Source organism: Herpailurus yagouaroundi, unplaced genomic scaffold (genome assembly GCF_014898765.1).
Source record: "Herpailurus yagouaroundi ecotype Mexico unplaced genomic scaffold, PumYag 217, whole genome shotgun sequence".
Lineage (NCBI taxonomy): Eukaryota > Metazoa > Chordata > Mammalia > Carnivora > Felidae > Herpailurus > Herpailurus yagouaroundi.
Genome location: NW_024412448.1, coordinates 113,732 through 127,447, shown reverse-complemented (window position 1 = coordinate 127,447; position 13,716 = coordinate 113,732). Strand labels below are relative to the sequence as shown.

Here is a 13,716-nt window from a genome sequence, read left to right as displayed (position 1 = left end):
CCCTTGCCGTGGAGTCTGGAAAGAAACCTGTGCTGGAAGGATGTCCAGCTAACCCTCTGGGGCAACTGTGAGGCTGGGTGGAGCGAGTGGTGTGGCAGTGGGGCAGGAGGTGCGGGATGGGCTCGCTCACCTTGTTGCCAAGCAGCATGATCACCACATCCCTCTGGGCATACTCATGAATCTCAGTGAGCCAGGCCTGTGGGAGACGACGAGCTGAGCCAGGCCAGGCCTGAGACCCAGCCCTTCCCCCCTCTCTCTCCCCTGCCCTTCTTCCGTCCTGTTGGTTTTCCTGGGCTACTCACTGCCCTCCCTGATTTCTCTCATTTGCATCTTTGTACTGGCCTCTCCAGTCTTGATCAGTTTTTCCCAGCCAACCCCAAATGCCGCAACTCCCTGTTCTAGAGAAGCCGGAGGTGGCAGAGCTTTCTCTCCTAAATCAGCTGGGAGTCATCAGCGATTTCCTGGCTGCCCTGCTGAGGATTCTAAGGCCACTTCAGGGCTCAGTGATCAAAAATACTGTGATTGATTAGTGATGTCTACCAGGAGCATGAAGTCAGAGGTGGCAACGAATGCCACAGATCTCCATCCTCTTCATAAGCTGTTTTATATCTGTATGTTTTGGTTTCTCCCCCCCCCCCCCAAACCCCACCCCTATTTGCTTGGCAACCCCTGAGGTCAGGCAGCTGTGAAACCTTTATGGTGCTGTGCACACAGTGGGTGTTTGTACTTGTTGAATTTTTATCCCTACTCTCTTTTAATGGTTTGGCGGGGACAGAACTGCTCACTGCCTGAATCACTGTCTTGCAAGCTGGGCTGGATGTATGGGTAGAGACTTTCCTGCCTGGGTTCTCCCCTTGGCCTCTGTGGGTAATTGTCCAGGGTGGAGCTGGGTACTTTCTGAACACTCTGTCATGAAATGCGCTCATGAATCACGGGCAGGGCCAAGCAGGTGGCACAGGCACCCAACAGCCTGCCTGGCCTTTATGCCCACATGCTGCCCAGGAGCAGTTTATTACTTCTGAGTCACAGCTCAGGTGTTTTTCAAAAGGCAGCGGTGTTCTGGGTTCCACCCCTTCCCCATAAAGCAGGAAGCAGTCCTAGCCTGCAGAGGCCCCGCCCCGGCTGCTTCTGGGTGGCCTGTGGAGGGGACCTACCCGGATGTTGTCAAAGGAAGATTTGTTGGTGATGTCGTACAGCAGGAGCAAGGCTGCGGGAGGAAAGAGAGCTCACACAGGGGACGTGGGGCGGAAGGCTGGGCATTACGAGTGGGCTTGGGAAGGACTCACCCTGGGCATCTCGGTAGTAGGCATGGGTGACGCTGCGGAACCGCTCTTGCCCGGCGGTATCCCAGATCTAGGAAGGGACAGACAAATGGTCAGAAGGAGGCAGCCTGCGGGGACTCTGCTGGGTCGAGTGAACCCACTCTGGAGTGTAAGAGATGTGTGGGGAGGTGGGCTGTTTCCTCCTGTAGGTGCTCAGGGCCTTCTGAACATCTGATGGTGCCCCGGAGGGGGGCATTAAGTTCTCAAGCTTGGTCAGGCTATAGCCCCTTCCCTAGCCCAGGGGTTGGGGGTGTCCTGTCTCCTAGAGCATATGAGGCCTGGGAAACTGGCGGTGGGGGGGGGGGGGGCTGGAGCAAGCCGAGGCTTGTCTGAAGGCATGTGGAGCTGCCTTTGATAGAGGGTGCTGGGAACTGCTTTTTCAACAAATATCAAACAAACAAAAGCCGTTTCCTCTGGGCCCCACAGGAAATTGCCCCAGGCGGAGGGCAGGGCTGGGGGCCTTCTGTGGTTTGGGTGAGGAGCAGGGGCGGGGCTCCACCATCACCCTCTTTCCCCGGCAGCCTCCTTCTCACCTGCAGCTTCACCCTGACACCATCCACAGTCACCACTTTGTTCTGAAAGAGAAAAGGGCGGAGGGAGGGTGGATTTGGAAAGCAGGGGAGGCTGGGGTCCTAGGCATCCAACAGAGCAGCAGACATCCTGCTGGTGGCTCCCCAGGGCTAAAGGGGGTGCGGTGAGCCCGGGAGGCATCTCCAGCCAGATCACCCCTTCAGGGCAGCAGAACCCTGTCTCCAAATATCCCCATGACACAGTTCTCCCTTCTGGGGACTTGTCTGCTAACATGCCAGGGCCGGAGCCCAAGAACCTGCCTGACTCTCCCTAGACCTCAGCAGGCAGCACAGGACTGGGGGAGCCCCCGCCTCTTTCCCACTTCCACTCTCTCCAAGGCGAGCCCTTAGAGATAGGAAAGAGGCGCCCCCCCCCCCCCCCGCCCCAGCATCCTGGGCACTAACAGAGGCTGGATCAGCAGAATCTGCTTTCCCCTAGCTGCTCACTAGTTCTCCAGAGGGAAGCTTCAGTTCTCCTCCCATTGGGAGGGAGGCACCCAGCCTCTGCACAGCCTCCTTCCTCCCACCCTCCAGCCTGGGTTAGACCTTACTCTCCCGGAACCTTTGTGCTATGTCCCTGCTGCAGATCTGTAAACATGGGTTCCTCAAGACGAGAGGGAGGGAGCCTGGTGAGCTGCTCTCTCCCCACAGGCCCAGCCTGGCTCTTCAACCTAATGTAGTGCTGTGCTCCTGGGAACTCCAGAAAGACAGGGAGACCTCTGAGGCCTTGCCAGAAAGGCCCAGCTCAAGGGGCAAACAGCAAGGGGACCGAAGGCCAGGAAACTCAGCTCACACCCTGGGATGTGTCTGCCCTGTTCTGGGGCAGACTTGTAAGACTTATCCTATAGGTGGGCAAGGAGCCCACCATGCCCAGACTCCTTGAACCTGGCCACCTCTGTGGTCCCTGGTGCCCTCTGGACAGTGAGCCACAGCAGCTCTGAGGAGCCAGGGCAGGCAAGGAGAGGACAGCACCCTGGGCCTGAGCTGTGGTCCCCCTGGCTTGCTGCTGGCAGGAGGAGCCTACAGCCACCTCACCCTGAAGTCTATGCCGACGGTGGCTATGAAGGTCCCGGACAGGAAGGCCCCGTCTTTGAATTGGATCAGGAAACAGGTTTTGCCAACGCCTGAGTCTCCCAGAAGCATCACCTAGGAGATGGGGGCAGAGGCAGTTAATGGGGAGTTGGGTCAAATTTCTGGGCATCCAGGGAGAGAGGCCCTAGAAAGAGGGGCAGAGGGCCAGGGACGGATGCTGTCAGCACTGAGGGGCACCTGCTTCTGGAAAGCCCGCTGCTGCCTTCACCCTGCCTCTCCTTGGCTCAGCTCATTTCTCAGGCCCTCCCTCTGACTCTCTTGTCCTCACCTAATTTCCTGGAAGCCCGTGTTGAGACCTCAGCACTAACAGGTGAGCAACTGTGCTTGGTGGCCCCAAAGAACCACCACTTACATGGTCCAGACTCTCGCCCCATTCTCCTCTTGCCACACCAAGCTGGGATTCCCTCTCTGTCAGTGTGGATTCTGCATGTGTGCGCCTGGGTGGATGGGGCTATACTGCCCAGAAGGGAAGTGTTAATACCTTGGACAGGGATTCCCACCCATGGGAGGGGATCAGATCTGATGGGGGAGGGCACTGTCATTTGCAAGGGCATATTCTAAAATTACGACTGCTGGGTTTTTGTTTTTTTTTTTTTTTTTTTTTTTGTCACAACATTTACCTGGAATTTTCTAATGACATTTAATGTTTACAAAAGGGTTGCATGAACTAGGGAGGGTTGAAATTGATACTGAAATGGGGAGACAATGAATCTGAAGTTCCTTCTGCAGAAACCTCTCCAGTGGGACAAATGGCGGCAAACTGGCATCCCCGGGTCCCTGTAGGGGAGGGAGTGTGGGGGTGTGTGTGTCTCTCCCCTTTATTCTTGGCCAGTCACTGCTCGTCTATCTTCTTTTGAGGACAAGTGGGGGCAGGGGAAGGGAGCCCTCTGTCCAGTCATTCCTCAATCTTGGAGACCAGAGGTCTGGACTAATGTTGGAACTTTCCCAATTGGCTGCTTACATACTTAAAGTATTGAGCATAGACTAGGCTTGAGTTACTTTTGAGGCTCTGACCTTGACAACGGAGCCCAGAGGCTTTTCTGGCTGTGAGCTCGATGTACTGGGATTAGCTAGCTTTGGTGGAAAGGTAAAGGGTCTGAGCAAAAGGGATACAGAGGCTGGGGTCCTGGCTTCTAAATGGCCTACTGAGGGACGTTAGGAAGATTTCTTAACCCTTCTGTGGCATGGTTTCCACGGTGACTAGAAGGGAGAAAGGGTGATTTCATTGAGGCCTCTTTAGAGTTGATTAACGCCTAGGACCACTAAACTGCCTAAGACTTGGGAAAGAGCGGCCCAGGGCTGGGTAGGGCCTGCCTGTGGCCCCCATTCCCTCTAATTGGGTCCAAGGAGCTCCAGCCAGGCTCTTCCCAGGCTGGCCTGCACTCAGTCTCCTGGGGCAAGCCTGGGGGAAGCAGGCTGCTGGAGGCCAGGGGTCAATTCTCCACAGATGCTGCTTGGCCCGGGGGGGGGGGGGGGGGGGGGGGGGGGGGTGGAGAGCTGGGGGCTGGGGAGCCCTTGGAGCCTGCGCTGCTCCCTGGCTCTGCATCCTAGCCCTTGAGCCGGGAGGAGGGAGGGTGACTCCAGTATACTTTACAGATCACGACCGCCTTAAACAAAAGATGCCCACCACCACCCACCCAGCCAGGCAATTCTACCAAACACAAACGGCTGCCCAGCCTTGCCACCTCCTCGGCAAATGGCCCAGCTGGACTGTCAGGCCAGGAGGTCAGGTGGTCCCCACCAGCCTAGGGGCTGGCCCTTAGCAGCTCCCCCTCCCCTGAAGGCACAGGGGCCCATTTCCTGCCACCAGCCCACACAGGACGCCTATCTTAACGGCTCTGGGTGAGTAAGTGACTTACAGACTGGCTTCCCCTGAAACAAGGGGGGGGGGGGGGGGAGGCCTCAGTCCCGGGTGGGAGTGCGCCTGGGGTGGGGGTGGGGGAGGAAACCGAGGCACAGAAAGAGGCAGGTCTCTTTCAAGGCCACGCAGCATGAGGCAGGGCAGCCCTCACTCATCCCTAAACTTGCAGAGGAAGATTGGAAGCCCTGGGCTCCCTCAGCGCCTCTTTCAGAGTTCTGGGTACCCGCCTCTGCCATGCGCCCCAGGGTGGGGTGGGTGGGGTGGGGAGGTGTCTGTCCTCCACCTTCACCTGCTTCTGTAACAGGGCAGCCCTCTAGAGGAAACCGGCCTCAGAGAGCTGACTTCAGCTCCTCCATGGGGGACTTGTGATGAACCAACAAAATCTTTCTCAGGTTCTAAAAATTCCCAGGTGGGCCTGCATTTTGGTTAGCAACATCCTCCTGGAGGAAGGCGGGAGGAAATGGCTGCCGCAGTGGAAAGGGAAGGGGTACGGCTTGGGGGCAGCTGGGGACCTAAAGAACTTCAGGCCTAAGGCCTTGAAACTGGATGTTAAGTCTCAGGGGAGAGCTTAGCTGGGAAAAGGGCGTTAACGACAACTGCTCCGCCGCCAGGGGGCGTCCTCTCTGCGTCTCCAGGCATCCCTATTTCCCACCATTCGGGATGCCTGTGCCCAGGAGGGTTGAGCGCTTAACCTTTACGCAGAGGCATGGGGTTCCCGGGAGATCATATCGCCCGGGGTGTGCAGAAGGAAATTGGGTTGGGGTCCGCTGTGTGGGCAGTCAATCGCTCCTTCCGACCTTCCTCTTCCCACCCTCGCTGAGCCAGCCCAGACGTTGGCAGTCTCCACCCTTCCTCCCTGCTCCGGGAGACCCGGCTCCCTGGGGGAAGGGCTGAAGGCAACGCAGACGCAGCCAGCCAAGAGGCTTGGGCCAGGGTCTCAGGGCAAAGGGCGTGGGAAGGGCTGGCCCTCAGAGCCGGTTGGGGAGTCCCCAGTACTGGGCACAGTGCCCACCCACCTTGCCCGTGACATCGTAGCTCGGACTGCAGGGCGGGGAGTGCTCGGGCGCCTCTCCATCCCGGGTGGCAGCGGCGCCAGACATGCCCGTCACGTCCCCTGGACGAGAGGTGAGCTAGGACTGGTGGCGGGCGGGGGACAGTGCTGGGACCTCCCCGCCTTAGGCTCCACCCAATCCTTCCCCCCTCCACCGCCCCAGCCCGGACCCCACAGTCTCCTTCCTATGTCTCGCCACCCCGAAGATACCTGCCTGGTGCAGGCTGTCTCGCGAGGGCGCGCACAACCACAGGTCAGCGCCAGAGGGGCAGGCGTGCCCCGAGCAAATTGGGCCGGCTTCGTGCTCCGAAGACGTGGAACGAATCCAGCCCGAGGACCGGTCCCCAAAGGTCGCAGGCTGCCCGGGTTAGGTTCCCACAGGGAGCCGTCTCCGGAAACCTAGCCTGTAGCGCTAGGTCTGGCAGCGCTGCGACCCGGGGTTCCGCGCCCGGGTTCCCGCTGCCGCTGCACAGCGCGGCCTGCAGGGGGCGCCCGAGCCCCGGCCAGCTGGCGGCCGACGGGCGTCCCCTGGTCGCGGTTGGGGTGGGGGTGAGGTTGTGGGCTGGGAAGGCCCCGAGGCAGCGAGGCACGATATTTGAGAGGAGGCGTGCATTCTGAGCACAGCGCTCAGGCAGTTTTGCTTTTGCTAATGCACCCCAGCCCGAGCTCCTCTGAATGTAATTTTATTTACCCACCAGAATTCACCTTGCAGCACATTTACAACTGTGGCTTTTCGCGGCCCCTGGTGGGTGCTAGGGTTTTGACCCTTTAGCACAGATCACCTCTCATTTCTCCCTGACCTGTTGGGCTGTGCCCCGAATGTTCCAGCATGGGAAAGCCTCCCCCGACCCCAAACCTCCCAATCTCGGCGCCCCTGAAGGCAGGGCTGGCCCTATTCACCTGTGCTCCTCAGCCCCTGTCCCTGAGCAGGCCTTAAATATTTAGTAGTAAATGAATTCATGGAGTCGTGGATCATTTTGAGCAGTCTCAAGGACAACCCAGGAATCCTGCAGTTCCTGGTGGCAGACAGTGGGAGTGTGGCCTGGGCGGCCCTGCCCTGCGCTTCAGGGGCTAACCATTTAATTACTCCTGTGCCAACATTCTGCACAAGCACCCACAGCTTACCATGGAACTGGGTGGCTGCATTACAGCGGGACTGACCGAAGGCTGTGTCGGGGGAGAAGGGCATCAGTACCTCTTGACTTAGGTGCTGGGGGTAAAGCGCAAGGGGCAGATGTGGCTTATGGGTGACTATAGGCCTGGTGGGGACTGTGTGTACACATTCCTCTAGCCCTGTGAGTCTTGGCATTGGCCAGAGCTATTTTCTGGAGCTGGGCTTGCCATAACCTCTTGTGTACATAGGGTGGGGCTCAGAGAGCCACCTACGGGATCAGAACTCTGCAGGTGTGCATTTATTGCCTGCTATTCAGAGGCAAGAGTCTCTTGCTGCAAATACAACCCCAGTCCACTCAGTGTCTCAGGCTCTAAGCTCCTGAGGGCTCACGAGAACCCTGCAGGGGCAAACGTTTTCAGAGCCAGAGGGTAATGGCCGAGGAGAAATGAGAGAAAGGAAGTGAGTGACATGGCCCTCGCTCACCTTCCACTGCAAACCAAAAGACTCTATTGAGGTCCCAGCCCCTAGTCCCTCAGAATGTGACCTTATTTGGAAAGGGGGTTGTTGCAAGTATGATTAGTTAAGGTGAAGTCATACAGGAATAGGGTAAGCCCTTAATCCAATATGACTGATGTCCTTATAGGAATAGGAGCGGACATGCAGGAAGAAGCCGGCCATGTGAACACAGACGCAGAGATCCGAGTGGTGTATTTACAAGCCAACAAATGGCAAGCATCGCCAGGAGCCACCAGAAGCTGGAGGAAGCAAAGAAGGAGACCCCCGCCTCCCGCCCCCCAGAGCCTTCAGAGGGCTTCTAACTTCCAGCTGTGGTTTGTGTTGTTGGCTCAGCCAAGATCCTCCTTTGTCCTGTGGTAGGTTTGGGAGAGCCAAATCTGTCCTGTCTCCTCCTGCTTTGGGCTCTCAGTGTGATTACACACTTTCTTCCTTCTGATGGGCCAGTCGTCTTGCTTTTCTTACCAGGCTAGTGGCAAAATTTGGAGGTCCCACCCCTCTGCATCTGTGGGGTGTTAGTCACAGTCTTTAGGTCCGCATCCACACCAACATTCATCCCACTGTGCACCCTCTGAGTCTGACAGGCAGATGGGCACGGAGTGGGGGAGAAGGCTGGGGGCTGTGAGGGCTCCCCCTGACCTTGTGTGCGGAGGGGCAGACTGGGCATGGGCCTGAGGTGGGGGATGCCTGGCGTGGCAGCCTGGTCCAAGGCTTCAGGAATTGTCTGGGAAGCCTTGCTCTCCTGGGACTCAGCCCTGCCCTTCCCAGCACTCTGGAGCCTGCTTATGGGAGAAACCTGCACTCTCTGGCCAGGCTCTCATTTCTTTTTTACTCTGAATCCCGGCCACCATGAGTCCTCGCCTTCCTTGCTGTGACCCAACCAGAAAGCCTAGTTTCTGGGGTTCTCCTTCTCTCTTCCCGCCAGTGTGACCATCCCAGTCCCGAGTGTGGTCCTACAGGCCCTGTGCCCTGCTCTATCCTGATCCCGAGGAGATCCAGGAAGAGACAGAGTGCTAAAAACAGAACTTTGACCCTTGGCCTGCCAGCTCCCTAGGACCCATGTGACAGTGTTAAATTTGGACTGTGCTTAAAATTTTAAGCCGTCCCTTTGCCTCTCCATATTCTTATTGCCCTAGAAAGTAGACCTGAGCAATCTATATCAAGATATCCTTTCTAGGGGTGCCTGGGTGGCTGAGCCGGTTAAGCATCTGACTCTTGATTTTAGCTCAGGTCATGATCTCACAGTTCGTGAGTCCGAGCCCCGCGTTGGCCTCCATGCTGACTGTGCGGAGCCTGCGTGGGATTCTCTCTCCCCACCCCTCTCAAAATAAATAAATAAACTTAAAAAAGGAGGCATTCTTTCTAGTTTCCAGTTGTGTTCAGCCAAAGGGGAGCCCCAGGAGATGTGGGAACAGGAGGAGAGCAGGGTAGGGGGGGAGCTGACTTGTATCCTGGGCTAGCTCCAGGAGGGTTACCATGAGTTGCTGTGTTCCTCCACTGAGGGTCACAGGTCCTGTCGGCCAGCTCTCTCCATGAAGCCTTGTGTCCCTGAGCTCTGGCTTTGGTTCCCTCCCCTCATTTTTTTAGGCTAGGGTTGGAGTGGAGGCCCTGTGTATGCACGGCCACTGCACCATACCTCCTGGTTCCCCAACACCCTGGTTCCACCTTGGTAAGTAGTCTTCTTGTTAAACCTCCCTGAATGATCCAATGTGAGTGTCCACCTGCTTCCTGCTGGGACCCTCACAGATACACACCGGGGCCCCAGAGTCTGGGAGGGCTTACTGTGAATCCGATGCCCACGGTGGCCGAGAAGGAGCCAGGGATGAACTTGCCCTGGTCGAACTGAACCAGCAGAGATGTCTTCCCCACACCGCTGTCACCCACCAGGATGGTCTGAAAGGGAGCAAGAGAGGGGTGAGCATCTGCAGTGTGCATGGGGCTTCTGAGATGCTGTTGTGGCTGTGGGAGCAGGCTCCTTCTAATGCACACACACACACACACACACACACACACACACAGAACTCTTGATTTCCTATCAAAGTCACTGAAGAGGATGAACGCATAGGAGAAACCTTGTCACCCCATGTAGATGAACATCTGAAGGGACCATGAGAACTTGCCTCTCAGACTTCCGACCAAGAGGGCATACTGACTGACACCCACTGTGCTCTCCGTGGTCCCCCACAGTGTGCTTGCACTGAGGCCTTGCTTCTTACTGGCAGTTCCCAGCCAAAGGCACAGTATGGTAGGGGCACTGAGGCAGGTCAGTCACTGGGAGCCACAAGATTCCCCTAACGGCCGAATTTGGCTTGAGGATTTCCTCACCATTTCACGGATCCTTCCAGAGACTTTCACACAACCTTCCTGCCCTTTCTCCTTCGCTTGGGGTCATACCTGCCTCATGATCTGTGGGCTCTCCCCACCTCTCCCAGCTTCCTACCTGATTTCTTTCATAAGTATTTCACCTAATAAAATCCCTGCACTTGTAATTCCCTTTGGCACCAGCTTCTCGGAAGAGAACGTCTTGAGACATGCCTTGGGAAGAGTTTATACTTGGTCATGGAGCAGGGCATTGGAGACACAGCATTTCAAGGGAAACAGAGTTTCAGAAAGAAGGGCCTGGCTACTTTTGTACATGAAGGAAGCAGTGGGGAGAATTAGCCTGGGAGGTCAGGTCTTATATTTGGAAGAAAATCATAAGCAACAGACAGGAAATATACATGCACCTGGAGGCCTGGGACTCAACAAGCTCTCAAAGAATGAATGAATGAATGAATGAATGAATGAGTGGGTAAATGCCTTAGTTTCAAAATGGATAGTAGCTACTTTCCAAAGACAACCCTTCAAGATCACTGGAAAGGCTTAAGAGATGTCAACTTTAGCTGGACTTGTAAAACCATAAAGATATAAAAACCCCAAAATGTAAAAGTGTAATGATGGACAGGTTCTCCTGGGGTTGGACCCATGGTCCCAACATTGTTTGGCTCTGACAGTGGCACTGAGCTAGCAGCAGGGCAAACATGGGATTGTTTGTGATGTTGACTTTGAATGTCCCCTGACTGTGGTCCCCCACACCCATTTCCAAACCAAATTTGATTCAGCTTTTATTTCCTCCTGGGTTAAAGGGCTCCATTTGCTTGTGTGCAGTGGCTTTAATAATTTACATCTCGGGGGCCCTGGGTGACTCAGTCAGTTAAGCTTCAGCTTAGGGCATGATCTTGAGGCTCATGGCTTTGAGCCCCACCTCCGGCTCTATGCTGACAGTGTGGAGCCTACTTGGGATTCTCTCTCTTTCCCTCTCTTCCTGCCCCTCCCTCACTTGCACTTTCTCTCTCTCTCAAAAACAAGTAAATGAAAACAATATAATAATTTACATCTCAAATCCAATTTCCTCAGGCTTGAAGAGGGGCTTCCTAGAAAGACTATTCCAGAATGTAAAGGTTCAGTCCGCTCATGTCCACCTTCTTCATTTATTAAAGGATATAACGTATTGACATTCTTTTCCCCTTTATTCTTTTCCTTTTCACGGGGAAGGATTCCCTTTCTTCTCTCCTCATATGAAAACATTTCCATCTTAATGGGAATTTCTCTGGTTTAGTGGGAACAGGGTTCATGGTGACAAGGTTCAGCATTTCAGGTCCTGCTGAATCCTGTCTGGGGGCAGGGGCAGGATGCTGCCGCCATGTTTTGGCGCAGAACTTCTGAGAATCCTATGTTCAAACCTGGCTTCTTGGTTGGGAGGAAGATATATGTGTCAAGGTAGGAAGTAAGAAGATAGGATACACTTGGTTTGATCAAATTAAAAAAAATTTTTAATGTTTATTTATTTTTGAGAGAGAGAGAGAGAGAGAGCATGAGCTGGGGAGGAGCAGAGAGAGAGGGAGACACAAAATCTGAAGCAGGCTCCAGGCTCTGAGATGTCAGCACAAAGCCCGGGGCGGGACTTGAACCCACAAATCGCGAGATCATGACCTGAGCTGAAGTCAGACGCTTAACTGAATGAGCCACCAAGGTGCCTCTTGATTTAATCATTTTAAGCTTGCATTTAGAATAATAAAATATTGAGACATGTGGTCTATGGGTGTCCATTTGTATTCTAAACATTATGGATGAGGCTGCCTAAATCCATTACCTTAGATACACTATGGAGTTATTCTCTTCACTCAACAGCTGCCAGGATTTTCCTGAAGTTTCTCCAGGTTGGCCCCAAATCTCACTGCTTGGAGAAGCTGAATGTCAACTTTGGATCCAGAATTTCCATTGCACCTTCCCTCCTCTGAAGCATTTGTGAAAATGTTAATTAATCGTGGTTCAAACAGAGACCTCTGTGCCAACTCTGCCACCATTCAGACAAGTGTTTCCGTTCTGTCTTAAGTCAGTTGGTTTATGTTTGTATTTGGCTCCATCCATTCCAAAAGGAATTTGAGGAATTCAAAACCCGCCTACACCAGAGGCCAGGTAATGATACCGCCTGAAGCAATCTTCCGCCCCAGAGTGACCTGGCTTGTTCCTATATCTGAGCGTTACATTTGCTTTTAGATTTCCTGGCATCCACGACAAAATGGGAAGCCAGATGGGGTATGTAGTACTTATTGCCTGAGTCTTCTCAATGAGTGAGTATTTTCTGCCGGCATGTAATGTGGAGAAGAATCTCTTATGTGGATTCTTATATGAGGGGCCTCTATTGACAAAATGGAAGAGTTGGGATTTTGCAGAGAAGGTGAAGCTTTTCCTATAGCTTTTCTATTGACTCTTTTTTTTTAATAAAAAAATTTTTTTAATGTTTATTCATTTTTGAGAGACAGAGAGAGACAGAGCATGAGCAGGGAAGGGGCAGAGAGAGAGGAAGACGCGGAATCCGAAGCAGGCTCCAGGCTCTGAGCTGTCAGCACAGAGCCCGACACGGGGCTCGAACTCACGAACTGTGAGATCATGACCTGAGCCGAAGTCGGGCGCTCAACCGACTGAGCCACCCAAGTGCCCCTCTATTGACTCTTGCTAAAAGCCAGGGCCTGACATTAAATCGCACTTCAGCAGACACTTCTCAGTGGGAGCTGGGCAAATGTTGCCTAAGTGCTCTGCTTTCCTGTGACTTCCTGACTCAAGGGGAACATTTAGAAAACCTAGGTGAATGGGGTGGTTACCATGGCTCCTAACTGACTCTGAGCCACCTTCTTAATCAGACAGGGAATTCAGATGCCATAAAGAAAAAGATAGATAGATCTGACTGTACAGACATAAAAATGTCCTGGTTGACAGAAGATACCAAAATGAAATGAGAAATGATGGAGAGGAAATATTTGCAAGATGTGTGACAGACAAAGGGTTAATACACGTAGTAGTGTAAAGAGCTCTCAAAAGGAAATCTCAGTAGGAAAGTGAACAAAGAATATGAGTACATAGATTGTGTGTGTGTGTGTGTGTGTGTGTGTGTGTGTGTGTGTAAATGTGTGTAAATGTGTCAACCTGGCCAGGCTATAGCATGTAGTTATTCAATTAAACACGAATCTCTATGTTGCTGTGAAGGTATGTTATAGATGTACAGATTATATATTACAGATATACAATCGGTTGACTTGTAAATCTTCAATAATCTGGATGGGCCTCATCCAATTAATTGAAAGAACTTAGAGCAAAACTGAGGTTTCCCCAAGGAAGAAGAAATTCTGTTCAAAATTGTAGCATCAGCTTCTCCCTGAGAATTTTCAGCCTGCCAGTCTACCTTACAGATTTTGGACAGGCCAGCCCCCCAGAGTCACGAAAGCCAATTCCTTGAACTAAACATCTCTCAGTATATTTCATCCTGGTATGTTTCTCTGAATCAATATAACATATAATGCTTTGGTAAAAGTATGATAAGGGTCAACATTGGCTGAGAGTTGGGGAAACAAACACTCGTACTTACACCATTGGTGGGAACATACGTTGGGGTATTTGGAAGAGCAACTGACAATATCTACTGAAGTTACAAATGCAAATTCCTTTGTCTCAACAGTTCTATGGCTTTAGTGCACAAGTTCACCAAGATATGTGTACAAGGATGTTCATCGCAGCATTTGTAAGCGCAAATAATCCAGCAATTGGGACTGCTTAAATAAACTGTAGGGGCGCCTGGGTGGCTCAGTCAGTTGAGCGTCCGACTTCGGCTCAGGTCATGATCTTGAAGTCTGTGAGTTCGAGCCCCGCGTCGGGCT

The 13,716-nt window shown here is 53.4% G+C and overlaps 1 protein-coding gene and 1 long non-coding RNA gene across 9 annotated transcripts in view; one reads left to right on the top strand and one right to left on the bottom strand.

Moving 5' to 3' along the window:
* RAB37 (RAB37, member RAS oncogene family) overlaps window positions 1-13,716 on the bottom strand; it is a 59,957-nt gene that overhangs the window by 7,236 nt on the left and 39,005 nt on the right. Inside the window, exons 1-7 of one of the 4 annotated variants that reach the window (XM_040456326.1) lie at window positions 6,106-6,353; window positions 5,861-5,958; window positions 2,927-3,037; window positions 1,856-1,897; window positions 1,287-1,353; window positions 1,155-1,207; window positions 131-196 (exon numbers count right to left, since the gene is read on the bottom strand). In XM_040456326.1, coding sequence (XP_040312260.1) covers window positions 131-196; window positions 1,155-1,207; window positions 1,287-1,353; window positions 1,856-1,897; window positions 2,927-3,037; window positions 5,861-5,944 — 423 coding nt within the window. In that variant the 5' untranslated portion in view covers window positions 5,945-5,958; window positions 6,106-6,353. Of the gene's footprint in view, window positions 1-130; window positions 197-1,154; window positions 1,208-1,286; window positions 1,354-1,855; window positions 1,898-2,926; window positions 3,038-5,860; window positions 5,959-6,105; window positions 6,354-9,304; window positions 9,416-13,716 lie in introns of those variants that run through there. The other 3 variants (XM_040456325.1, XM_040456328.1, XM_040456327.1) reach the window with 3 other exon arrangements.
* The window catches only part of LOC121017882 (uncharacterized), a 24,229-nt gene extending 10,513 nt beyond the window's left edge, over window positions 1-13,716 (top strand). The window contains exons 1-5 of one of the 5 annotated variants that reach the window (XR_005784938.1): window positions 5,857-5,969; window positions 7,653-7,881; window positions 11,693-11,980; window positions 12,062-12,100; window positions 13,082-13,716. This is a non-coding gene — a long non-coding RNA (uncharacterized LOC121017882). Of the gene's footprint in view, window positions 1-3,045; window positions 4,826-5,856; window positions 5,970-7,652; window positions 7,882-11,692; window positions 12,370-13,081 lie in introns of those variants that run through there. The other 4 variants (XR_005784936.1, XR_005784937.1, XR_005784934.1 and 1 more) reach the window with 4 other exon arrangements.